The sequence below is a fragment of the Haliotis asinina genome, chromosome 8 (genome assembly GCF_037392515.1).
Source record: "Haliotis asinina isolate JCU_RB_2024 chromosome 8, JCU_Hal_asi_v2, whole genome shotgun sequence".
NCBI lineage: Eukaryota > Metazoa > Mollusca > Gastropoda > Lepetellida > Haliotidae > Haliotis > Haliotis asinina.
This window is the reverse complement of record NC_090287.1, coordinates 66,508,497-66,535,388: the sequence shown is the minus strand read 5'-3', so window position 1 is coordinate 66,535,388 and position 26,892 is coordinate 66,508,497. Positions and strand designations below refer to the sequence as shown.

Sequence of the window (26,892 nt, the reverse complement as noted above, 5' to 3'; positions counted from 1 at the left end):
CTGGTATGATTTGGACAATAATGTTCGCCAAGATATTTTTCTTGGCAGTAACTTTAAAGTTGGGCACAAAAACATAAAATGGAATTGATCTTCAGTTCCAGAACTACACAAATGGCATAATCGTAAAGACTTTTCTAGATCACGTTTTCTACCTTCATTGATCATTGGACTTGTAAGACCCAGGCTAAATCGAACAACTGCGTTTCTAATATTTTTAGGGTGCACTGTCGTCTTGGTAGATGAGTGCAACATGAGGACTGGCATGTAGGCAAGGCTGCAGAGTGTTCTCGATGATGACATGGTCATACTCCTCTGTATTCATTGACCAGCTCTAGAGACACATTTATTCCCGCCACTTGCTGCCATCATTTAAGAGAATCTGGATAAGTGAGAGGACACCTGTCGCAAGGACATGCCACTTTCTTCCATGCCAACAATATGCCATTTTATGACCTCAACTAACTGGTTCCGAGCCATAATACAGAATCATCGGTTCACACAGCACTAATCTCAAACCGACGTATTGTGTATATGCATGTATTACACCTGCATACACGAGCTAAAGACACACATTGGATAATGCCCAGGTTCACCGAGGATAGCCTTGACAGAATAACATTTTTCAGTTTTTGAGAAATCTTTTAAAATACATCATCTGAATCCTTTCGATTCAGTCTGAATATCTGTGTCCCCATTTTTCAGTTCCGTAGATTGATATTGTGCGATCTTCCTATCAAAAATCATCCGCACTTTAGAGCATATTATTTCCTGGTCAATTCAGAGACACGATACCCTCTGCATCTTATGGTAATACAGTGATATGATAAAGGCTTCATCTCATGGTGATAAAGTGATATCATAGCCTTTATCACATCAGTGTATTACCATGAGATGCAGCCTTTATCATATCACTGTATTACCATAAGATGCAGAGGGTATCGTGTCTCTGAATTGATAAAAGCTCCATCTTATGGTAATACAGTGATATGATAAAAGCTCCATCTTCTGGTAATACAGTGATGTGATAAAAGCTCCATCTTATGGTAGTACAGTGATATGATAAAAGCTCCATCTTCTGGTAATACAGTGATGTGATAAAAGCTCCATCTTATGGTAGTACAGTGATATGATAAAAGCTCCATCTTCTGGTAATACAGTGATGTGATAAAAGCTCCATCTTATGGTAGTACAGTGATATGATAAAAGCTCCATCTTCTGGTAATACAGTGATATGATAAAAGCTCCATCTTATGGTAGTACAGTGATATGATAAAAGCTCCATCTTCTGGTAATACAGTGATGTGATAAAAGCTCCATCTTATGGTAGTACAGTGATATGATAAAAGCTCCATCTTCTGGTAATACAGTGATGTGATAAAAGCTCCATCTTATGGTAATACAGTGATATGATAAAAGCTCCATCTTCTGGTAATACAGTGATATGATAAAAGCTCCATCTTATGGTAATACAGTGATGTGATAAAGCTCCATCTTATGGTAATACAGTGATATGATAAAAGCTCCATCTTATGGTAATACAGTGATGTGATAAAGCTCCATCTTATGGTAATACAGTGATGTGATAAAGCTCCATCTTATGGTAATACAGTGATATGATAAAAGCTCCATCTTATGGTAATACAGTGATGTGATAAAGCTCCATCTTATGGTAATACAGTGATATGATAAAAGCTCCATCTTATGGTAATACAGTGATGTGATAAAAGCTCCATCTTATGGTAGTACAGTGATATGATAAAAGCTCCATCTTCTGGTAATACAGTGATGTGATAAAAGCTCCATCTTATGGTAGTACAGTGATATGATAAAAGCTCCATCTTCTGGTAATACAGTGATGTGATAAAAGCTCCATCTTATGGTAATACAGTGATATGATAAAAGCTCCATCTTCTGGTAATACAGTGATATGATAAAAGCTCCATCTTACGGTAATACAGTGATATGATAAAAGCTCCATCTTCTGGTAATACAGTGATATGATAAAAGCTCCATCTTATGGTAGTACAGTGATATGATAAAAGCTCCATCTTCTGGTAATACAGTGATGTGATAAAAGCTCCATCTTATGGTAGTACAGTGATATGATAAAAGCTCCATCTTCTGGTAATACAGTGATGTGATAAAAGCTCCATCTTCTGGTAATACAGTGATGTGATAAAAGCTCCATCTTATGGTAGTACAGTGATATGATAAAAGCTCCATCTTCTGGTAATACAGTGATGTGATAAAAGCTCCATCTTATGGTAATACAGTGATATGATAAAAGCTCCATCTTCTGGTAATACAGTGATATGATAAAAGCTCCATCTTATGGTAATACAGTGATATGATAAAAGCTCCATCTTCTGGTAATACAGTGATATGATAAAAGCTCCATCTTATGGTAGTACAGTGATATGATAAAAGCTCCATCTTCTGGTAATACAGTGATGTGATAAAAGCTCCATCTTATGGTAGTACAGTGATATGATAAAAGCTCCATCTTCTGGTAATACAGTGATGTGATAAAAGCTCCATCTTATGGTAATACAGTGATATGATAAAAGCTCCATCTTCTGGTAATACAGTGATATGATAAAAGCTCCATCTTATGGTAATACAGTGATGTGATAAAGCTCCATCTTATGGTAATACAGTGATATGATAAAAGCTCCATCTTATGGTAATACAGTGATGTGATAAAGCTCCATCTTATGGTAATACAGTGATGTGATAAAGCTCCATCTTATGGTAATACAGTGATATGATAAAAGCTCCATCTTATGGTAATACAGTGATATGATAAAGCTCCATCTTATGGTAATACAGTGATATGATAAAGCTGCATGTTTGGCTATATGACAAGGATGATGATTTCTCCATATTATATAGATGGCATGAACATTTCTCCATATTATATAGATGGCATGAACATTTCTCCATATTATATAGATGGCATGAACATTTCTCCATATTATATAGATGGCATGAACATTTCTCCATATTATATAGATGGCATGAACATTTCTCCATATTATATAGATGGCATGAACATTTCTCCATATTATATAGATGGCATGAACATTTCTCCATATTATATAGATGGCATGAACATTTCTCCATATTATATAGATGGCATGAACATTTCTCCATATTATATAGATGGCATGACAATTTCTCCATATTTTTGCATGAGTTGTATGATAATCTCTTCGTGTTATTGCATAAGTGGTAGGATAATATAGCCATGTTATTACATGAATGGTATGATAATCTCTCCACATTATTACATGAGAGGCATGATAATCTCTACATGTTATTGCACGAATGGTATGATAATCTCTACATGTTATTGCACGAATGGTATGATAATCTCTACATGTTATTGCACGAATGGTATGATAATCTCTACATGTTATTGCACGAATGGTATGATAATCTCTACATGTTTTTACAGGAATGGTATGATAATCTCTACATGTTATTGCATGAATGGTAACATATGTCATATTTGGGTTTACACTTTCTTAGCAAAGTACAAATTCTAGTACTTTTTTGGTTGAGTCTCTTCTGGGATTTGAACCCACACCCTCAGATTCAGATGCTCAGCCACCAAAGTTGCGGTGTAATCCCAAATATGACATATGATGCATTTGACCACTTTCTAAATGGTATTGTGTAATCATACATGACTGGTGTGATAATCCCTACATGTTATTGCATGAGTGCCATGATCGAAGTATGATAAACTTTTCATGTTATTGCAGGAGGGTGTGACAATCTCTCCATGTTATTCCATGAGTAGTATGATAATCTCTCCATGTTACTACATGAGTAGTATGATAATCTCTCCATGTTACTACATGAGTAGTATGATAATCTCTCCATGTTACTACATGAGTAGTATGATAATCTCTCCATGTTACTACATGAGTAGTATGATAATCTCTCCATGTTACTACATGAGTAGTATGATAATCTCTCCATGTTACTACATGAGTAGTATGATAATCTCTCCATGTTACTACATGAGTAGTATGATAATCTCTCCATGTTACTACATGAGTAGTATGATAATCTCTCCATGTTACTACATGAGTAGTATGATAATCTCTCCATGTTACTACATGAGTAGTATGATAATCTCTCCATGTTACTACATGAGTAGTATGATAATCTCTCCATGTTACTACATGAGTAGTATGATAATCTCTCCATGTTACTACATGAGTAGTATGATAATCTCTCCATGTTACTACATGAGTAGTATGATAATCTCTCCATGTTACTACATGAGTAGTATGATAATCTCTCCATGTTACTACATGAGTAGTATGATAATCTCTCCATGTTACTACATGAGTAGTATGATAATCTCTCCATGTTACTACATGAGTAGTATGATAATCTCTCCATGTTACTACATGAGTAGTATGATAATCTCTCCATGTTACTACATGAGTAGTATGATAATCTCTCCATGTTACTACATGAGTAGTATGATAATCTCTCCATGTTACTACATGAGTAGTATGATAATCTCTCCATGTTACTACATGAGTAGTATGATAATCTCTCCATGTTACTACATGAGAGGTGATGTGGTGAGGGATTGGTAAAACAATTGTTCACCAATTTCCAAGGTGCTGAAGTAATCTAACCTGTCTCATAGGGTATGAGAGTACTGGGCTAGTATGATAACCACTGGTGGTTTTGGTGGTGGCCTAGTATGATAACCACTGGTGGTTTTGGTGGTGGCCCAGTATGATAACCACTGGTGGTTTTGGTGGTGGCCTAGTATGATAACCACTGGTGGTTTTGGTGGTGGCCCAGTATGATAACCACTGGTGGTTTTGGTGGTGGCCCAGTATGATAACCACTGGTGGTTTTGGTGGTGGCCCAGTATGATAACCACTGGTGGTTTTGGTGGTGGCCCAGTATGATAACCACTGGTGGTTTTGGTGGTGGCCTAGTATGATAACCACTGGTGGTTTTGGTGGTGGCCCAGTATGATAACCACTGGTGGTTTTGGTGGTGGCCCAGTATGATAACCACTGGTGGTTTTGGTGGTGGCCTAGTATGATAACCACTGGTGGTTTTGGTGGTGGCCCAGTATGATAACCACTGGTGGTTTTGGTGGTGGCCCAGTATGATAACCACTGGTGGTTTTGGTGGTGGCCCAGTATGATAACCACTGGTGGTTTTGGTGGTGGCCCAGTATGATAACCACTGGTGGTTTTGGTGGTGGCCCAGTATGATAACCACTGGTGGTTTTGGTGGTGGCCCAGTATGATAACCACTGGTGGTTTTGGTGGTGGCCTAGTATGATAACCACTGGTGGTTTTGGTGGTGGCCCAGTATGATAACCACTGGTGGTTTTGGTGGTGGCCCAGTATGATAACCACTGGTGGTTTTGGTGGTGGCCCAGTATGATAACCACTGGTGGTTTTGGTGGTGGCCCAGTATGATAACCACTGGTGGTTTTGGTGGTGGCCCAGTATGATAACCACTGGTGGTTTTGGTGGTGGCCCAGTATGATAACCACTGGTGGTTTTGGTGGTGGCCTAGTATGATAACCACTGGTGGTTTTGGTATTTTGGGGTGTCTTAGACTCCTCCAGTGTGGGGCTTCATAAGCACATTTGGTCTTGGTATTTGTCTGGTGTGAAAAGCACTGTTGGTCATAGTTCTGGCCTTGTTGCTGTTACAAAACATCCTTAGTGCTAAGAGTGTCCACAGTCTGCATTATGTTCTGATCACCAGAGTGTTAAGATTGCTTTGTACAACCACACCTGTGTATGACAAGCAATGGTTATGGAATGAGTTATTACTTCTGGCTGATGGATAACAGACTTATACCACGTGGCTTTCACCCAGTATTATAATACCAAGAGGATCACCAAGGCAGAAGAGTAAGTCAGTGAGTTAAGGTTTATGCTGCACTCAGCAATATTACACCAAGGCAGAAGAAGTGTGATAATGAATTCACACTGGTCTCTTCCAAATTTCACACAAAATCATTCATGTACAAAATAAAAATTCTAAAAGACAAAGATATAAATACTATATTTTTATTGCCTACCCTTTACAAAGCAGGATTTTGTTTTGGCTGTACAGCAAGGTTCCTAATTTGGGTTTTGGTGGTTGAAGTATTTTCCACAATAACGATATTTCTGCACAATTTGTCTGGACAGATCTGTTTACAACTGGTTTCCACATCTCCAGATGTGTTTGTATCTGGTTTCAACATCTACAGATGTGTTTGTATCTGGGTTCCACATCTGCAGATGTCTTTGCATCTGGTTTCCACATCTACAGTTGTGTTTGTATCTGGTTTCCACACCTAAAAATGTGTTTGCATCTGGTTTCCACATCTAAAGATGTGTTTGTATCTGGTTTCCACATCTAATAATGTGTTTGTATCTGGTTTCCACATCTAAAGATATGTTTGTATCTCTGGTTTCCATAAGTGTACTTACACACACTCATGATAATTTTCTTGCCTTTTCAGAGTTTATCATGTGTGGCTACTAAACACCTCAATATAGTGACATGTCACTGCCATAACCAAAGTAATCTGATGCAAGTATAACACGCCTATGTGAAAAATACCACACAGTTTTTTTCAAAAGTGAAAAACGGAGATGCCCAATCAAGTCTGACATTAGCTGCCAGTGACTAACAGTGTCCAACGATGTCAGGTACAAAACCAAGTGTACACCACTGTCTGTCAGCATCCATGTTGCCACAGTGTCACAGGAATCATGAAAGGATCCTACAGGCCCTGCAAACAACCGGCATAATTATCACATAATGGTTTTCAACATCATTCTTGGACCTATTAAACATGTACATTGTAAGCATGATGAGTCATTCCATAATGTAAGATAATTTTCTCAAAGTATACACTGTTCGGAGCTTTATGCAAATGCATTCTTTAGGTTGAACATAAATAGTTTGTTCAAAAGCTGTAAGTGCTTTTTAAAAAACAAGTAATTTACAAATTCTTGTTCAATCTGCTGTCTAAAGAGGGTAAAATGAGCCATTTCTCTTGTCTTGAAGTGGAATGTAAAGAAAGTGCATGTGTGCAGGTGTCACATCATCATGTACTGCAACATGGGAATCCAGCCTCTACACATATAAATCATATGTCAATTTGCGTAATCTTTATTTCCTCCCCATTCATCCCCTCAACAATTGCTGACAAATTCTACAGCCCAAAGAGGGTATTCTTGTCATCAAGTGTTGCTACAAAGCTTGCATTCATCACCGTTTGTACGAGTCAGGAGCACCACAGTTTTTCTGTAAAACACACCTTTCATGTAAGAATGTGATATTGTGGGTTGTATCAATATGGTAATTGTGCACAAGTCGGCCGGGACCCAGTGTAAAGGCATAAATCACCCAGACTGTATAGAGGCGCGATGAGGGGGAAAACTGCCCTGTACACCACGCTCAATCGCTTTTCACTTTCGAGATTTGTCTTGCTGAGAGCGGCAGCAGAGGAACAATGAGGTGATCAGTTTACGAGTGCTCCTGGTGGGATCCTACTTCATGCATCACAGGCGTCAGTAATCTCAGTGACTCCCCTCTCCCTCACTCACAAACATACACAACATGGCCACAAAAACAAGTTTTTATTCATGAGTTTGTTTAAATTTCAATAGCTACATTCTTGTATACAATGCAAATAGGGTGCAGTATCAGCAGACACAGGGTACTCACAAAACTGGACACACTAGACAAGAGGATTCATTACACAGGGACTCTCTTACAGGAGTCACAGTAGAAAAGAGGATTTCATAGACAGACGGATTCACTAGACAGGTGATTAGTGGGACTCAATAGTCAGAAGGATCCAGAAGAAAGGAGGATTCCCTGTACAGGGATTGGGGACTCACAAGACAAATGGATTCATTAGACATGATGATTCACTAGACAGGGAACACACCAGATTAGGGGACTCACAAGACAGTGGGATTCATTAGACAGGAGGTTTCACTAGACAGGGAACACACCAGATTAGGGGACTCACAAGACAAATGGATTCATTAGACAGGAGGATTCACTAGACAGGGAACACACCAGATTAGGGGACTCACAAGGCAGTGGGATTCATTAGACAGAAGGATTCACTCGACAGGGAACACACCAGATTAGGGGACTCACAAGACAAATGGATTCATTAGACAGGAGGATTCACTAGACAGGGAACACACCAGATTAGGGGACTCACAAGGCAGTGGGATTCATTAGACAGAAGGATTCACTCGACAGGGAACACATCAGATTAGGGGACTCACAAGACAGTGGGATTCATTAGACAGGAGGTTTCACTCGACAGGGAACACACCAGATTGGGGGACTAACAAGGCAGTGGGATTCATTAGTCTGGAGGGTTCACTAGACAGGAAACACACCAGATTAGGGAACTCACTAGACAGAAGAATTCAAAAGAAAGGAGGGAACTCACTAGACAGGAAGATTCACTACACTAGGGGACTCACTAGACAGGAGGATTCACTATACTAGGGGACTCACTAGACAGGAGGATTCACTATACTAGGGGACTCACTAGACAGGAGGATTCACTATACTAGGGGACTCACTAGACAGGAGGATTCACTAAACTAGGGGACTCATTAGACAGGAGGAATCACTATACTAGGGGACTCACTAGACAGGAGGATTCACTATACTAGGGGACTCACTAGACACAAGGATTCACTATACTAGGGGACTCAATAGATAGGAGGATTCACTATACTAGGGGACTCACTAGACAGGAGGATTCACACTACTAGGGGACTCACTAGACGCAAGGATTCACTATACTAGGGGACTCACTAGATAGGAAGATTCACTATACTAGGGGACTCACTAGACAGGAGGATTCACTACACTAGGGGACTCACTAGACAGGAGGATTCACTATACTAGGGGACTCATTAGACAGGAGGATTCACTACACTAGGGGACTCACTAGACATAAGAATTCAAAATAAAGGAAGATTTACTACACTAGGGGACTCAATAGATAGGAGGATTCACTATACTAGGGGACTCACTAGACAGGAGGATTCACACTACTAGGGGACTCACTAGACGCAAGGATTCACTATACTAGGGGACTCACTAGATAGGAAGATTCACTATACTAGGGGACTCACTAGACAGGAGGATTCACTACACTAGGGGACTCACTAGACAGGAGGATTCACTATACTAGGGGACTCATTAGACAGGAGGATTCACTACACTAGGGGACTCACTAGACATAAGAATTCAAAATAAAGGAAGATTTACTACACTAGGGGACTCACTAGACATAAGAATTCAAAATAAAGGACGATTTACTACACTAGGGGACTCATTAGACAGGAGGATTCACTAAACTAGGGGACTCATTAGACAGGAGGATTCAATATACTAGGGGACTCACTAGACACAAGGATTCACTATACTAGGGGACTCATTAGACACGAGGATTCACTATACTAGGGTACTCACTAGACAGGAGGATTCACTACACTAGGGGACTCATTAGACAGGATTCACTATACTAGGGGACTCACTAGACAGGAGGATTCACTAAACTAGGGGACTCATTAGACACAAGGATTCACTATACTAGGGGACTCACTAGACAGGAGGATTCACTATACTAGGGGACTCACTAGACAGGAGGATTCACTATACTAGGGGACTCACTAGACAGGAGGATTCACTATACTAGGGGACTCACTAGACAGGAGGATTCACTATACTAGGGGACTCACTAGACACAAGGATTCACTATACTAGGGGACTCACTAGACACGAGGATTCACTATACTAGGGGACTCACTAGACATAAGAATTAAAAATAAAGGAGGATTTACTACACTAGGGGACTCACTAGACAGGAGGATTCACTACACTAGGGGACTCACTAGACAGGAGGATTCACTATACTAGGGGACTCATTAGACAGGAGGATTCACTATACTAGGGGACTCATTAGACAGGAGGATTCACTATACTAGGGGACTCACTAGACAGGAGGATTCACTATACTAGGGGACTCACTAGACACAAGGATTCACTATACTAGGGGACTCACTAGACAGGAGGATTCACTACACTAGGGGACACACTAGACATAAGAATTCAAACTAAGGAGGATTTACTACACTAGGGGACTCACTAGAAAGGAGAATTTATTGCACTTGGGGACTCTTGACACAGGAGGATATTCTAAACTAGGGGACTCACTAGACAAGAAGACGCAAAACTAACAGAAGATGTTAAGACCCAAAACTAACTCAAGGTATCAAATGTCATGATAGTTGAAATGGAAAACGTCTGATGAATAACATTAGAAAATACAATACTGACAAACTTCATGGATAAGAAATTCTTTTATTTCATGAGTGCAGTCTTTTGATACGAACTCTTGTATCACTGCCAAGCAGGATGATAACAGTCAAAAATCTATCTGACAGTGGTGGAAGCAAGCAGCTTCAACTTCATTGTCAAACAGTTTCTTACAAGGTATTTCTGTTTGTCTTATATTCTGCAACAGTGCGGCAACAGTGCAACATTCAATTTCTGATCATTTTTAACATACTTGGAACTAAGGACAGTGACCATCTCAGCCGTAAAGGTTCTCGCTCTTGAAAAGATTTTTATCACTTTTGTTTATTACCAGTGATGTCAACCTGGCAGCCATGTTGAAATTCCAATGTTGACATCAGAGACGAGGTAAAAGGGAGGCATGGTTTATGCTGTGGGCCACACACTACTATATAATGGTTGCTACACTAGATATGCATGTAGCCGCACACCTGCCTGCTGATGTCATCATGACCTGGCTGCACACACCATCCATGGCTGCACACTTCAAAAGACACTATCATAAATCAGTAAAAACATTACATATACACAGTGTTTCTAATCATGTTTAGAAACCAAATCCAATAAAACATAATCTACTCACTTGGGCTGATATATCTGCAAAGGGTACAGCAAGTGAAGCTAATGAAAGGCAGAGTCGCAGACTGCCTCGGTTGATGGGACACTTTCATTGTCAGCCATGTGGAAAACTCCCACTACAAGTATCATTCAACACAGTGAAGACCTTCAGACAACCATGTACAGCTAGAAGCATCACTTCACACAGTGAAAACCCTCAGACAACCATGTACCATGTACAGGTAAAAGCATCAGTTAGACAACCATGTACAGCTAGCAGCAAAAAGCGAGTGAAAACCCACAGATAACAATGTACAGCTAGAAGCATCACTTCACACAGTGAAAACCCTCAGACAACCATGTACGCATAAAAGCCTCAATTCACATAGTGAAAACCCTCAGACAACCATGTACATATGGGTGCATCACATCACACAGTGAAGACTTTCAGACAACCATGTACAGCTGGATGCTCCACTTCACATAGTGAAAAACCTCAGACAATCATTAACAGCTAGAAGCATCACTTCACATGGTGAAAGCCCTCAGACAACCATGTACAGGTAAAAGCATCACTTCACATATTGAAAACCCTCAGACTAGAAGCATCACTTCACATAGTGAAAACCCTTAGGCAACCATGTACAGCTAGAAGCATCACTTCACATAGTGAAAACCCTCAGACAACCATGTACAGCTAGAAGCATCACTTCACATAGTGAAAACCCTCAGACAACCATGCACAGCTAGAAGCATCACTTCACATAGTGAAAACCATCAGACAACCATGCACAGCCAGAAGCATCACTTCACATAGTGAAAACCCTTAGGCAACCATGTACAGCTAGAAGCATCACTTCACATAGTGAAAACCCTCAGACAACCATGTACAGCTAGAAGCATCACTTCACATAGTGAAAACCCTCAGACAACCATGCACAGCTAGAAGCATCACTTCACATAGTGAAAACCCTTAGACAACCATGTACAGCTAGAAGCATCACTTCACATAGTGAAAACCCTCAGACAACCATGCACAGCTAGAAGCATCACTTCACATAGTGAAAACCCTTAGACAACCATGTACAGCTAGAAGCATCACTTCACATAGTGAAAACCCTCAGACAACCATGTACAGCTAGATCATCACTTCACATAGTGAAAACCCTCAGATGACCATGTACAGCTAGAAGCATCACTTCACATAGTGAAAACCCTTAGACAACCATGTACAGCTGGATGCTCCACTTCACACAGTGAAAAACCTCAGACAATCATTAACAGCTAGAAGCATCACTTCACATAGTGAAAACCATATACAACTCTGACATAAATGATGACATGAAATATTTTTCCTCTGTCTGATAATGTGTACCACATGAAACAGTTACTGACAAAGTGCAGACCGAACTTGTACACACACCTGTGCCAGCCCACAACTAAATTACACTTAATTGCCTCACTACAACAGGTAACAAGCAGACATTAAACTTGTAGAAAAGACACGACAACAATGTGACCACTGCTAACACCTGTCAGGGTTGAATTTACAGTCTCAGCCTGTCAGCCTCTCGATTCACACTGACAGCTTTGACAACTCTACTCCACTCCAAAATACTCATACCACAGCTGGGGATGGGAATGTAGGCATACACAAGTACCTGTGGTCTATAGTCAGTGGGGATGTAGGCATACACAAGTACCTGTGGTCTATAGTCAGTGGGAATGTATGTATACACAAGTACATGTGGTCTATAGTCAGTGGGGATGTAGGCATACACAAGTACCTGTGGTCTATAGTCAGTGGGGATGTAGGCATACACAAGTACCTGAGGTCTATAGTCATTTGGGATGTATGTATACACAAGTACCTGTGGTCTATAGTCAGTGGGGATGTATGTATACACAAGTACCTGTGGTCTATAGTCAGTGGGGATGTATGTATACACAAGTACCTGTGGTCTATAGTCAGTGGGGATGTATGTATACACAAGTACCTGTGGTCTATAGTCAGTGGGGATGTATGTATACACAAGTACCTGTGGTCTATAGTCAGTGGGGATGTAGGTATACACAAGTACCTGTGGTCTATAGTCAGTGGGGATGTAGGTATACACAAGTACGTGTGGTCTATAGTCAGTGGGAATGTAGGCATACACAAGTACCTGTAGTCTATATTTTCAGTGGGGATGTATGTATACACAAGTACCTGTGGTCTATAGTCAGTGGGGATGTAGGCATACACAAGTACCTGTAGTCTATATTTTCAGTGGGGATGTAGGCATACACAAGTACCTGTGGTTTATAGTCAGTGGGGATGTAGGTATACACAAGTACGTGTGGTCTATAGTCAGTGGGAATGTAGGCATACACAAGTACCTGTAGTCTATATTTTCAGTGGGGATGTATGTATACACAAGTACCTGTGGTCTATAGTCAGTGGGGATGTAGGCATACACAAGTACCTGTGGTCTATAGTCAGTGGGGATGTATGTATACACAAGTACCTGTGGTCTTTAGTCAGTGGGGATGTAGGCATACACAAGTACCTGTGGTCTATAGTCAGTGGGGATGTATGTATACACAAGTACCTGTGGTCTATAGTTAGGAGATAAACATCATATGTTGGCCAATTTCTGGGTGTTATCGAGTATTTGAAGCACAGGAATGCATTTGGAACTGGAGGCCTGTAGTCAGTGGGGATGTATGTGTACACAAGTGCTGGTGGCATGTAGTCAGGGATGTATGTATACACAAATACTGGTGGCATGTAGTCAGGGATGTATGTATACACAAGTGCTGGTGGCATGTAGTCAGAGGGGATGTACGTATACACAAGTGCTGGTGGCATGTAGTCAGGGATTTATGTATGCACAAGTGCTGGGGGCATGTAGTCAGGGATGTATGTATGCACAAATACTGGTGGCATGTAGTCAGGGATCTATGTACACACAAGTGCTGGTGGCATGTAGTCAGAGGGGATGTATGTATACACAAGTGCTGGTGGCATGTAGTCAGGGATGTATGTATACACAAGTGCTGGTGGCATGTAGTCAGGGATTTATGTATGCACAAGTGCTGGGGGCATGTAGTCAGGGATGTATGTATGCACAAATACTGGTGGCATGTAGTCAGGGATCTATGTACACACAAGTGCTGGTGGCATGTAGTCAGAGGGGATGTATGTATACACAAGTGCTGGTAGCATGTAGTCAGGGATGTATGTATACACAAGTGCTGGTGGCATGTAGTCAGGGATTTATGTATGCACAAGTGCCGGTGGCATGTAGTCAGAGATGTATGTATACACAAATACTGGTGGCATGTAGTCAGAGATGTATGTATACACAAATGCTGGTGGTATGTAGTCAGGGATTTATGTATGCACAAATACTGGTGGCATGTAGTCAGGGATGTATGTATACACAAATACTGGTGGCATGTAGTCAGGGATGTATGTATGCACAAGTGCTGGTGGCATGTAGTCAGAGGGGATGTTTTCTGAAGTAGAGACAGATGCATATAGTTGTGGCATTATACAAACATGCTTCACCTGTAATTCCCCTTTATTGCAACAATGTGAACATATTTCTCCAGCACGTCTGGACTGGAGAACCAAGTGCTACAAGTACAGCAGTCTTCCCTGCTGTGATCCCTCGTTGTGAATTCCAGCTGCATCATGTGCACAGACTTACTGAAACTCTCATAAAATCACTTCATCATTCAACACTTGTGACATCCAGGCAGTATAGACTGAGATGTAAAAGGGGAAGTTCACAGGTAAAACAGCACTTATTTCCATATTGTAAACAATAGGATTAGTTAATACATTACGTTTCAAATTATACAATCAAATTTCATGTGTTGAATAAAAAAGTGTTGAGCTAAACAAGTAAGAGTTATCCCCCTTAGTTGATGCACTTTGGTGACAGTTTCTACTGAATGAGGCAGTATGATATGACACCACTGTTAACAATACTACAACAATATGACAGCTGGGGACACCAGAACTGGACTCCACAGAACGTATCCATGTGAGGAACCCAGGTGTTCAGCATAAGAAACTACTGTTATAACCAACAGGCTGCACCCCTACTGTACACAATACCAACAGGACATGGATATATAAATATATCTGCAGGAAACATTAAGCAAAAGATCCACAAATTTTGTATTACAAAAGAAACTTTGAGCAGGAAAATAGACAGAAGGTTCCTCTTTTCATTCAGAACACATCACCTGCAGGAAAGTATCAATTATGTACAACGATGTTGGCACATGACATCACAACTAATGACTGACTTTCCAAAGATACAATGTCCACTGCCCTGAGTATGTTGAATTTAATTTTTTGATTGTACATGAATAAATATGATAAGATAATAACCCCAAATATTCTCACAATATCTGTGTGCATGAATCAGTGAAAGCATCACACTGTACGGACACTTTGCTTGATAGCAAAGATCATTTGACGCTTGCTTGTAATATATATGAGTAATCTTCATGTACTGAAGAGAGAGGGAATTATAGATGATGCAATTAGTATAACACACCCAACATACCAACATGATTTTACAAACACTCCCAAACATGGTGAATGGTGATTTAATATGTCAAAAAGGACAAGATTTAGGCTGTGTTTTGTAACATTGTTGCCTGACAGTGAGTGGTTGATATCACAGAAAACAGAATTTCCCATATAAGTCAAACCAGTGAAGTGCACTTATGTTTGTGATGTATTGGGATATTTTTTACATCAAAATGATGGATAAAGATGGCAGAGGTATATATTTAACAATTTATGAAGTAAACTAGAAAATTTAGAGTGAGTGAGTTTAATTTTACACTGCACTCAGAAATAGCCCAGCAATATGGCATAAGAATGTTTGCAGAAACAGCACCGGACATTTTGGGCACATACATTTTGGATTTGCCAAAAACATATTACTGTAGGAATGGTGACTGACTCAAATTGAAGCATTTACAATTTGGTAACAAGTCCTGGAAAACATGCAAAACATCATAACACAACCAACCACACAGTACACTACAGGCACAAGAACTCTCTGTTATCTGTGTATTATACCTACACATACAGTGCACTAAAGGCACTAGAACTCTGTTATCTGTGTACTATAGCTACACACACACTACACTACAGACACAAAAACTCTCCGTTATCTGTGTATTATACCTACACATACAGTGCACTATAGGCACTAGAACTCTCTGTTATCTGTGTACTATAGCTACACACACAGTACACTACAGGCACAAGAACTCTCTGTTATCTGTGTATTATACCTACACATACAGTGCACTAAAGGCACTAAAACTCTGTTATCTGTGTACTATAGCTACACACACACTACACTACAGACACAAAAACTCTCCGTTATCTGTGTATTATACCTACACATACAGTGCACTATAGGCACTAGAACTCTCTGTTATCTGTGTACTATAGCTACACACACACTACACTACAGGCACAAGAACTCTCTGTTATCTGTGTATTATACCTACACATACAGTGCACTATAGGCACTAGAACTCTCTGTTATCTGTGTACTATAGCTACACACACAGTACACTACCTGCACAAGAACTCTCTGATATCTGTGTACTATAGCTACACACACAGTACACTACCGGCCACAGAACTCTCTGTTATCTGTGTATTATACCTACACATACAGTGCACTAAAGGCACTAGAACACTCTGTTATCTGTGTACTATAGCTACACACACAGTACACTACAGGCACAAGAACTCTCTGTTATCTGTGTATTATACCTACACATACAGTGCACTAAAGGCACTAGAACTCTGTTATCTGTGTACTATAGCTACACACACAGTACACTACAGGCACAAGAACTCTCTGTTATCTGTGTATTATACCTACACATACAGTGCACTATAGGCACTAGAACTCTCTGTTATCTGTGTACTATAGCTACACACACAGTACACTACAGGCACAAGAACTCTCTGTTATCTGTGTATTATACCTACACATACAGTGCACTATAGGCACTAGAACTCTCTGTTATCTGTGTACTATAGCTACACACACAGTACACTACCTGCACAAGAACTCTCTGATATCTGTGTACTATAGCTACACACACAGTACACTACCGGCCACAGAACTCTCTGATATCTGTGTACTATAGCTACAAACACAGTACACTACAGGCACAAGAACACTCTGTTATCTGTGTACTATAGCTACACACACAGTACACTACCGGCCCCTGTGATATCTGTCTACTGTTGCTACACACAGAGTACAATACAGGCCCTACAACCCTGTGATATCTGTGTCTTATGGCTACACATACACTGCATTACAGGTCCTAGAACCCTGTGTTATCTGTGTACTATATCTACACACACAGTACACTACAGGTACTACACAGCACTACACACATTACAGCACCTTAAGCGCTGATTGTTGTGTGTACTAAACACACAAGACATTACAGCACCTGAATTCTTATTTCTTCTTATCCCCGAACGCCTCTATCTCTGCATACTGGACATCTTCAGGTTTCCCACTTAATCTTGCTTTGAGAATCTTTAGTTGAAGTTCATTACCATTGATTCTGCAGACAGCAAGAAGGACACTTGGACTGAGTGAGCAAATACTGTATGCATAATGTAAGTTATAAAATTAACATGAATGTGAAATAAATGTGAAAGATACAAGTGTTGATTGCTCACGGTATTGAAATTCCAGAAAATTTTATATACAATGACAGTAAACATGATGGCATGACTTATGGTAATGGTAACAATTTGTCATTCAAACACTAGAAATTGCATAATGGACATCTATTGAGCTATTGTTGCTGTGGTCTAGAGCATTAAGCATCAAGCATCACTCATTACTCAAGCAAGGCATCACTGACTACTTAAGTAAAGTATAACTGATTACTCAAGCAAGCCATCACTCATTACTCAAGCAAGGCATCACTCATTACTCAAGCAAGGCATCACTGACTACTCAAGCATGGCATCACTGACTACTCAAGTAAAGCATAACTGATTACTCAAGCAAGGCATCACTGACTACTCAAGTAAAGCATAACTGATTACTCAAGCAAGGCATCACTGACTACTCAAGCAAGGCATCACTGACTACTCAAGTAAAGCATAACTGATTGCTCAAGCAAGGCATCACTGACTACTCAAGTAAAGCATAACTGATTACTCAAGCATGGCATCACTGACTACTCAAGTAAAGCATAACTGATTACTCAAGCATGGCATCACTGACTACTTAAGTAAAGCATAACTGATTACTCAAGCAAGGCATCACTGACTACTCAAGTAAAGCATAACTGATTACTCAAGCAAGGCATCACTGACTACTCAAGCAAGGCATCACTGACTACTCAAGTAAAGCATAACTGATTGCTCAAGCAAGGCATCACTGACTACTCAAGTAAAGCATAACTGATTACTCAAGCATGGCATCACTGACTACTTAAGTAAAGCATAACTGATTACTCAAACAAGGCATCACTGACTACTCAAGTAAAGCATAACTGATTACTCAAGCATGGCATCACTGACTACTTAAGTAAAGCATAACTGATTACTCAAGCAAGGCATCACTGACTACTCAAGCAAGGCATCACTGACTAATCAAGTAAAGCATCACTGATTATTCAAGCAAGGCATCACTGACTAATCAAGTAAAGCATCACTCATTATTCAAGCAAGGCATCACTGACTAATCAAGTAAAGCATCACTGATTATTCAAGCAAGGCATCACTGACTAATCAAGTAAAGCATCACTGATTATTCAAGCAAGGCATCACTGACTAATCAAGCAAGGCATCACTGACTAATCAAGTAAAGCATCACTGACTAATCAAGTAATGCATCACTGACTAATCAAGTAAAGCATCACTCATTATTCAAGCAAGGCATCACTGACTAATCAAGTAAAGCATCACTGATTATTCAAGCAAGGCATCACTGAATAATCAAGTAAAGCATCACTGACTACTCAAGCAAGGCATCACTGACTACTCAAGCAAGGCATCACTGACTACTCAAGCAAGTCCAGACTCAGCGGAGTATCTTTGCACTTGTCGATTGTATAACAGGGCAACAAGACTCTGCATATACGGACAGGCAATATCCCAAGATCTACAATCTTCATCTTGTCTGCCCGCAAGGTTGTTGACACCGTCTACGCATACCCATCAGTGAATTACTGTTTCAGTATATTAATTTGAACTTGTCACATTTACACTGAGTTGAATTTTTGGCTGGGATCCAGCAGACACATTAACTTCATGATTTACAGTACATGTCCATGCTTGTGTATTACCATGCCACCAGAGATTACTGACCTGGCCTGCTCTTTGGCTTGAGAGTACATCGCATGAAACTTCATGTCCCTGGCATCCAGATGGTTTTTGTGCAGCGTTGTAGTTTTACTGCAACAGACAATACCAAGACATGTCCTAATCTGTTAGGACCAACCTAGCAGCAGATGATTACAAAACAACATCCATCAGTGTACTGTTACATGTCCACAGCCTAGTGATCTCAGTGTACTGGTAGATGTGAAACTGTTTTCACAAACAAGACACCACACTTCCTACAGCCCAGTGATAACAAATAAGCTGGAAAACGAAACAAAAACGAAAATAATAAACATTTACCGCTGTACAAAGCAGTTTCAACATTATTCTAAGCATACGTTCATGCTATAAGAATGTTGAACTTTTATTGCCCATGTGTTACTGGTGTTATCAGCATGTCTAACTGGTATCAGGAGCATGTGTTTCTTGTATCAGGAGCATGTGTTTCTTGTATCAGGAGCATGTGTTTCTTGTATCAGGAGCATGTGTTTCTTGTATCAGGAGCATGTGTTTCTTTCTTGTATCAGGAGCATGTGTTTCTTGTATCAGGAGCATGTGTTTCTTGTATCATGAACATGTGTTACCTGTATCAGGAGGTTGTGTTTCTTGTATCATGAGCATGTGTTTCTTGTATCAGGAGCATGTGTTTCTTGTATCATGAACATGTGTTTCTTGCATCATGAACATGTTTCTTGTATCATGAACATGTGTTTCTTGTATCATGAACATGTGTTTCTTGTATCATGAACATGTGTATCATGTATCATGAACATGTGTTTCTTGTATCATGAACATGTGTTTCTTGTATCATGAACATGTGTTACCTGTATCAGGAGGTTGTGTTTCTTGTATCATGAGCATGTGTTTCTTGTATCATGAACATGTGTTTCTTGTATCATGAGCATGTGTTTCTTGTATCATGAGCATGTGTTTCTTGTATCATGAGCATGTGTTTCTTGTATCATGAGCATGTGTTTCTTGTATCATGAGCATGTGTTTCTTGTATCATGAGCATGTGTTTCTTGTATCATGAACATGTGTTTCTTGTATCATGAACATGTGTTTCTTGTATCATGAACATGTGTTTCTTGTATCATGAACATGTGTTTCTTGTATCATGAACATGTGTTTCTTGTATCAGGAGCATGTGTTTCTTGTATCATGAACATGTGTTTCTTGTATCATGAACATGTGTTACTTGTATCAGAAGCATGTGTTTCTTCTATCATGAACATGTGTTTCTTGTATCATGAAGATGTTTCTTATATCAAGAACATGGGTTTCTTGTATCATGAACATGTTGCTTATATCATGAGCATGTGTTACTTGTATCATGAACATGTGTGTCTTGAAACAGGAGCATGTATTTCTTGTATCATGAACATGTGTTTCCTGTATCATGAACACGTGTTACTTGTATCATGAACATGTGTTTCTTGTATCAGAAGGACGTGTTCTTGTATCATTAACATGTGTTTCTTGTATCATGAGCATGTGTTTCTTGCATCAGGAGCTTGTGTTTCTTGTATCAGGAGCATGTGTTACTTGTATCAGGAGCATGTGTTTCTTGTATCATGAGCATGTGTTACCTGTATCAGGAGCATGTGTTTCTTGTATCATGAGCATGTGTTACTTGTATCAGGAGCCTGTGTTTCTTGTATCATGAACATGTGTTACTTGCATCATGAGCATGTGTTCTTTTATCATGAGCATGTGTTTATTGTATCATGAACATGTGTTTCTTGTATCATGAGCATGTGTTTATTGTATCATGAGCAAGTGTTACTTGTATCACGAGCAAGTGTTACTTGTATCATGAGCATGTGTTTCTTGTATCATGAGCAAGTGTTACTTGTATCATGAGCAAGTGTTACTTGTATCACGAGCAAGTGTTACCTGTATCATGAGCATGTGTTACTTGTATCATGAGCAAGTGTTACTTGTATCATGAGCATGTGTTTCTTGTATCAGGAGCAAGTGTTACCTGTATCATGAGCAAGTGTTATGTGTATCATGAGCATGTGTTATCTGTATCATGAGCATGTGTTATCTGTATCAGCAGCATGTGTTACCTGTATCAGGAGCATGTGTTACCTGTATCAGGAGTATGTGTTATCTGTATCAGGAGCATGTGGTACTTGTATCATGAACATGTGTTTCTTGTATCAGGAGCATGTGTTTCTTGTATCATGAGCATGTGTTTCTGTTTCTTGTATCAGGAGCATGTGTTTCTTGTATCAGGAGCATGTGTTTCTTGCATCATGAGCATGTGCTACTTGTATCATGAACATGTCTTTCTTGTATCAGGAGCATGTGTTACTTGTATCAGGAGCATGTGTTTCTTGTATCATGAGCATGTGGTACTTGTATCATGAACGTGTTACTTGTATCAGGAACATGTGTTACTTGTATCATGAGCTTGTGTTACCTGTATCATGAGCATGTGTTACTTGTATCATGAACATGTGTTTCTTGTATCAGGAGCATGTGTTTCTTGCATCAGGAGCATGTTTTTCTTGTATCAGGAGCATGTGTTTCTTGTATCATGAACATGTGTTTCTTGTATCAGGAGCATGTGTTTCTTGCATCAGGAGCATGTGTTTCTTGTATCAGGAGCATGTGTTTCTTGTATCATGAGCATGTGTTACCTGTATCAGGAGCATGTGTTATCTGTATAATGAGCATGTGTTACTTGTAGCAGGAGCATGCGTTACATGTAGCAGGAGCATGTGTTATCTGTATCATGAGCATGTGTTGCCTGTAGGAGGAGCATGTGTTATCTGTATCAGGAGCATGTGTTACCTGTAGCAGGAGCATGTGTTACCTGTAGCAGGAGCATGTGTTACTTGTATCATGAGCATGTGTTATCTGTAGCAGGAGCATGTGTTACCTGTAGCAGGAGCATGTGTTACCTGTATCAGGAGCATCTGTTATCTGTATCAGGAGCATGTGTTACTTGTATCTGGAGCATGTGTTATCTGTATCAGGAGCATGTGTTACTTGTAGCAGGAGCATGCGTTACATGTAGCAGGAGCATGTGTTATCTGTATCATGAGCATGTGTTGCCTGTAGGAGGAGCATGTGTTATCTGTATCAGGAGCATGTGTTACCTGTAGCAGGAGCATGTGTTACCTGTAGCAGGAGCATGTGTTACTTGTATCATGAGCATGTGTTATCTGTAGCAGGAGCATGTGTTACCTGTAGCAGGAGCATGTGTTACCTGTAGCAGGAGCATCTGTTATCTGTATCAGGAGCATGTGTTACTTGTATCTGGAGCATGTGTTATCTGTATCAGGAGCATGCGTTACCTGTAGCAGGAGCATGTGTTATCTGTATCAGGAGCATGTGTTACCTGTAGCAGGAGCATGTGTTACCTGTAGCAGGAGCATGTGTTACTTGTAGCAGGAGCATGTGTTATCTGTAGCAGGAGCATGTGTTACCTGTAGCAGGAGCATGTGTTTCTTGTATCAGGAGCATGTGTTACTTGTATCATGAACATGTGTTACCTGTATCAGGAGCATGTGTTTCTTGTATCATGAACATGTGTTACCTGTATCAGGAGCATGTGTTTCTTGTATCATGAGCATGTGTTTCTTGTATCATGAACATGTGTTTCTTGTATCAGGAGCATGTGTTTCTTGTATCATAAGCATGTGTTGCTTGTATCAGGAGCATGTGTTTCTTGTATCATGAGCATGTGTTACTTGTATCATGACCATGTGTTTCTTGTATCAGGAGCATGTGTTTCTTGTATCATAAGCATGTGTTTCTTGTATCAGGAGCATGTGTTTCTTGTATCATGAGCATGTGTTACTTGTATCAGAAGCATGTGTTTCTTCTATCATGAACATGTGTTTCTTGTATCATGAAGATGTTTCTTATATCATGAACATGGGTTTCTTGTATCATGAACATGTTGCTTATATCATGAGCATGTGTTACTTGTATCATGAACATGTGTGTCTTGAAACAGGAGCATGTATTTCTTGTATCATGAACATGTGTTTCCTGTATCATGAACACGTGTTACTTGTATCATGAAAATGTGTTTCTTGTATCAGAAGGACGTGTTCTTGTATCATTAACATGTGTTTCTTGTATCATGAGCATGTGTTTCTTGCATCAGGAGCTTGTGTTTCTTGTATCAGGAGCATGTGTTACTTGTATCAGGAGCATGTGTTTCTTGTATCATGAGCATGTGTTACCTGTATCAGGAGCATGTGTTTCTTGTATCATGAGCATGTGTTACTTGTATCAGGAGCCTGTGTTTCTTGTATCATGAACATGTGTTACTTGCATCATGAGCATGTGTTCTTTTATCATGAGCATGTGTTTACTGTATCATGAACATGTGTTTCTTGTATCATGAGCATGTGTTTATTGTATCATGAGCAAGTGTTACTTGTATCACGAGCAAGTGTTACTTGTATCACGAGCAAGTGTTACTTGTATCATGAGCATGTGTTTCTTGTATCATGAGCAAGTGTTTCTTGTATCATGAGCAAGTGTTACTTGTATCACGAGCAAGTGTTACTTTTATCATGAGCATGTGTTACTTGTATCATGAGCAAGTGTTACTTGTATCATGAGCATGTGTTTCTTGTATCAGGAGCAAGTGTTACTTGTATCATGAGCAAGTGTTATGTGTATCATGAGCATGTGTTATCTGTATCATGAGCATGTGTTATCTGTATCAGCAGCATGTGTTACCTGTATCAGGAGCATGTGTTACCTGTATCAGGAGTATGTGTTATCTGTATCAGGAGCATGTGGTACTTGTATCATGAACATGTGTTTCTTGTATCAGGAGCATGTGTTTCTTGTATCATGAGCATGTGCTACTTGTATCATGAACATGTCTTTCTTGTATCATGAGCATGTGTTATCTGTAGCAGGAGCATGTGTTACCTGTAGCAGGAGCATGTGTTACCTGTATCAGGAGCATCTGTTATCTGTATCAGGAGCATGTGTTACTTGTATCTGGAGCATGTGTTATCTGTATCAGGAGCATGCGTTACCTGTAGCAGGAGCATGTGTTATCTGTATCATGAGCATGTGTTGCCTGTAGGAGGAGCATGTGTTATCTGTATCAGGAGCATGTGTTACCTGTAGCAGGAGCATGTGTTACTTGTATCATGAGCATGTGTTATCTGTAGCAGGAGCATGTGTTACCTGTAGCAGGAGCATGTGTTTCCTGTATCAGGAGCATCTGTTATCTGTATCAGGAGCATGTGTTACTTGTATCTGGAGCATGTGTTATCTGTATCAGGAGCATGCGTTACCTGTAGCAGGAGCATGTGTTATCTGTATCATGAGCATGTGTTGCCTGTAGGAGGAGCATGTGTTATCTGTATCAGGAGCATGTGTTACCTGTAGCAGGAGCATGTGTTACCTGTAGCAGGAGCATGTGTTACTTGTAGCAGGAGCATGTGTTATCTGTATCAGGAGCATGTGTTACCTGTAGCAGGAGCATGTGTTACCTGTAGCAGGAGCATGTGTTACTTGTAGCAGGAGCATGTGTTATCTGTAGCAGGAGCATGTGTTACCTGTAGCAGGAGCATGTGTTACCTGTAGCAGGAGCATGTGTTGCCTGTAGGAGGAGCATGTGTTATCTGTATCAGGAGCATGTGTTACCTGTAGCAGGAGCATGTGTTACCTGTAGCAGGAGCATGTGTTACTTGTATCATGAGCATGTGTTATCTGTAGCAGGAGCATGTGTTACCTGTAGCAGGAGCATGTGTTATCTGTATCAGGAGCATCTGTTATCTGTATCAGGAGCATGTGTTACTTGTATCTGGAGCATGTGTTACCTGTAGCAGGAGCATGTGTTACTTGTAGCAGGAGCATGTGTTATCTGTATCAGGAGCATGTGTTACCTGTAGCAGGAGCATGTGTTACCTGTAGCAGGAGCATGTGTTACTTGTAGCAGGAGCATGTGTTATCTGTAGCAGGAGCATGTGTTACCTGTAGCAGGAGCATGTGTTTCTTGTATCAGGAGCATGTGTTACTTGTATCATGAACATGTGTTACCTGTATCAGGAGCATGTGTTTCTTGTATCATGAACATGTGTTACCTGTATCAGGAGCATGTGTTTCTTGTATCATGAGCATGTGTTTCTTGTATCATGAACATGTGTTTCTTGTATCAGGAGCATGTGTTTCTTGTATCATAAGCATGTGTTGCTTGTATCAGGAGCATGTGTTTCTTGTATCATGAGCATGTGTTACTTGTATCATGACCATGTGTTTCTTGTATCAGGAGCATGTGTTTCTTGTATCATAAGCATGTGTTTCTTGTATCAGGAGCATGTGTTTCTTGTATCATGAGCATGTGTTACTTGTATCATGAACATGTGTTTCTTGTAGCAGGAGCTTGTGTTTCTTGTATCAGGAGCATGTGTTTCTTGTATCAGGAGCATGTGTTACTTGTATCAGGAGCATGTGTTATCTGTATCAGGAGCATGTGTTATCTGTATCAGGAGCATGTGTTTTCTGTATCAGGAGCATGTGTTACTTGTATCAGGAGCATGTGTTACTTGTATCAGGAGCATGTGTTACCTGCATCAGGAGCATGTGTTATCTGTATCAGGAGCATGTGTTACCTGTATCAGGAGCATGTGTTTCTTGTATCAGGAGCATGTGTTACTTGTAGCAGGAGCATGTGTTGCCTGTAGCAGGAGCATGTGTTATCTGTATCAGGAGCATGTGTTACTTGTATCTGGAGCATGTGTTATCTGTATCAGGAGCATGTGTTACTTGTATCTGGAGCATGTGTTATCTGTATCAGGACTATGTGTTACTTGTATCGGGTACAAGTGTTACCCATATCAGCAGAAAGTGTTACTGGCTTGTTATACATCATACTGTATGTAACTGTCATGATGTGCAACTATTTGTTGCACACACTTGTCTAGCTCAGTAAACTATGACAAGAGACATGCAATTACGTCTGTGTGACCTACACAGATTGTTAGTCATTTAGAAGCAGGTAGGAGAGGCAACAGGAGAGGGCCAACAGACTATGAGAAGAACACTTGAAGAAAGGCAAGCCAGGAACAATAAGGTATGACCAGTCAATCCAGCCATTCTACTGCCCTCTACTTTCTCACATGATTGCCTTCACCTGGCAGCCACAGTCAAACTCTGCAGGCTGTGTACAAGCTGCTCATCCTGCCCATACCCCAAGTCATGCAGTGAGAAACACACTGTTTGTACAACACTATGCATCATGTTGTTGCAGAAGGCCATCTTGTATACTGATTTATGAAACTACACATGCTATGTGTGTGTGTGAGTTTAGTTTTACGCTGCTTTTTAGCAATATTCCAGCAATATCACGGAGGGGGACACCAGAAAATGGGCCTCACACATTGTGCCCATGTGGACACATGCTATGAAAACTTGAATCTACCAATAGACCCTCTTGACGAAGATTTCTACACAAAGGCTAGGCTGAAAACATTTGTACAAATAAAAGCAAGTATGCAGTGACATGGAGGACAACAATGTTCCTGTTGGTAGTTTGTGAGAAGCTTGGTGCTACCAAGC

General features: G+C 40.2%; 1 protein-coding gene across 2 annotated transcripts in view; it reads right to left on the bottom strand.

The window, feature by feature from the left end:
* Positions 1-6,056: 6,056 nt before the first annotated feature.
* The window catches only part of LOC137294423 (dnaJ homolog subfamily C member 4-like), a 43,098-nt gene continuing 22,262 nt past the window's right edge, over positions 6,057-26,892 (bottom strand). For both annotated transcript variants that reach the window (XM_067825431.1, XM_067825432.1), the window contains exons 6-8: positions 19,330-19,416; positions 17,451-17,567; positions 6,057-6,783 (exon numbers count right to left, since the gene is read on the bottom strand). In XM_067825431.1, coding sequence (XP_067681532.1) covers positions 17,459-17,567; positions 19,330-19,416 — 196 coding nt within the window. In that variant the 3' untranslated portion in view covers positions 6,057-6,783; positions 17,451-17,458. The remainder of the gene's footprint in view (positions 6,784-17,450; positions 17,568-19,329; positions 19,417-26,892) is intronic.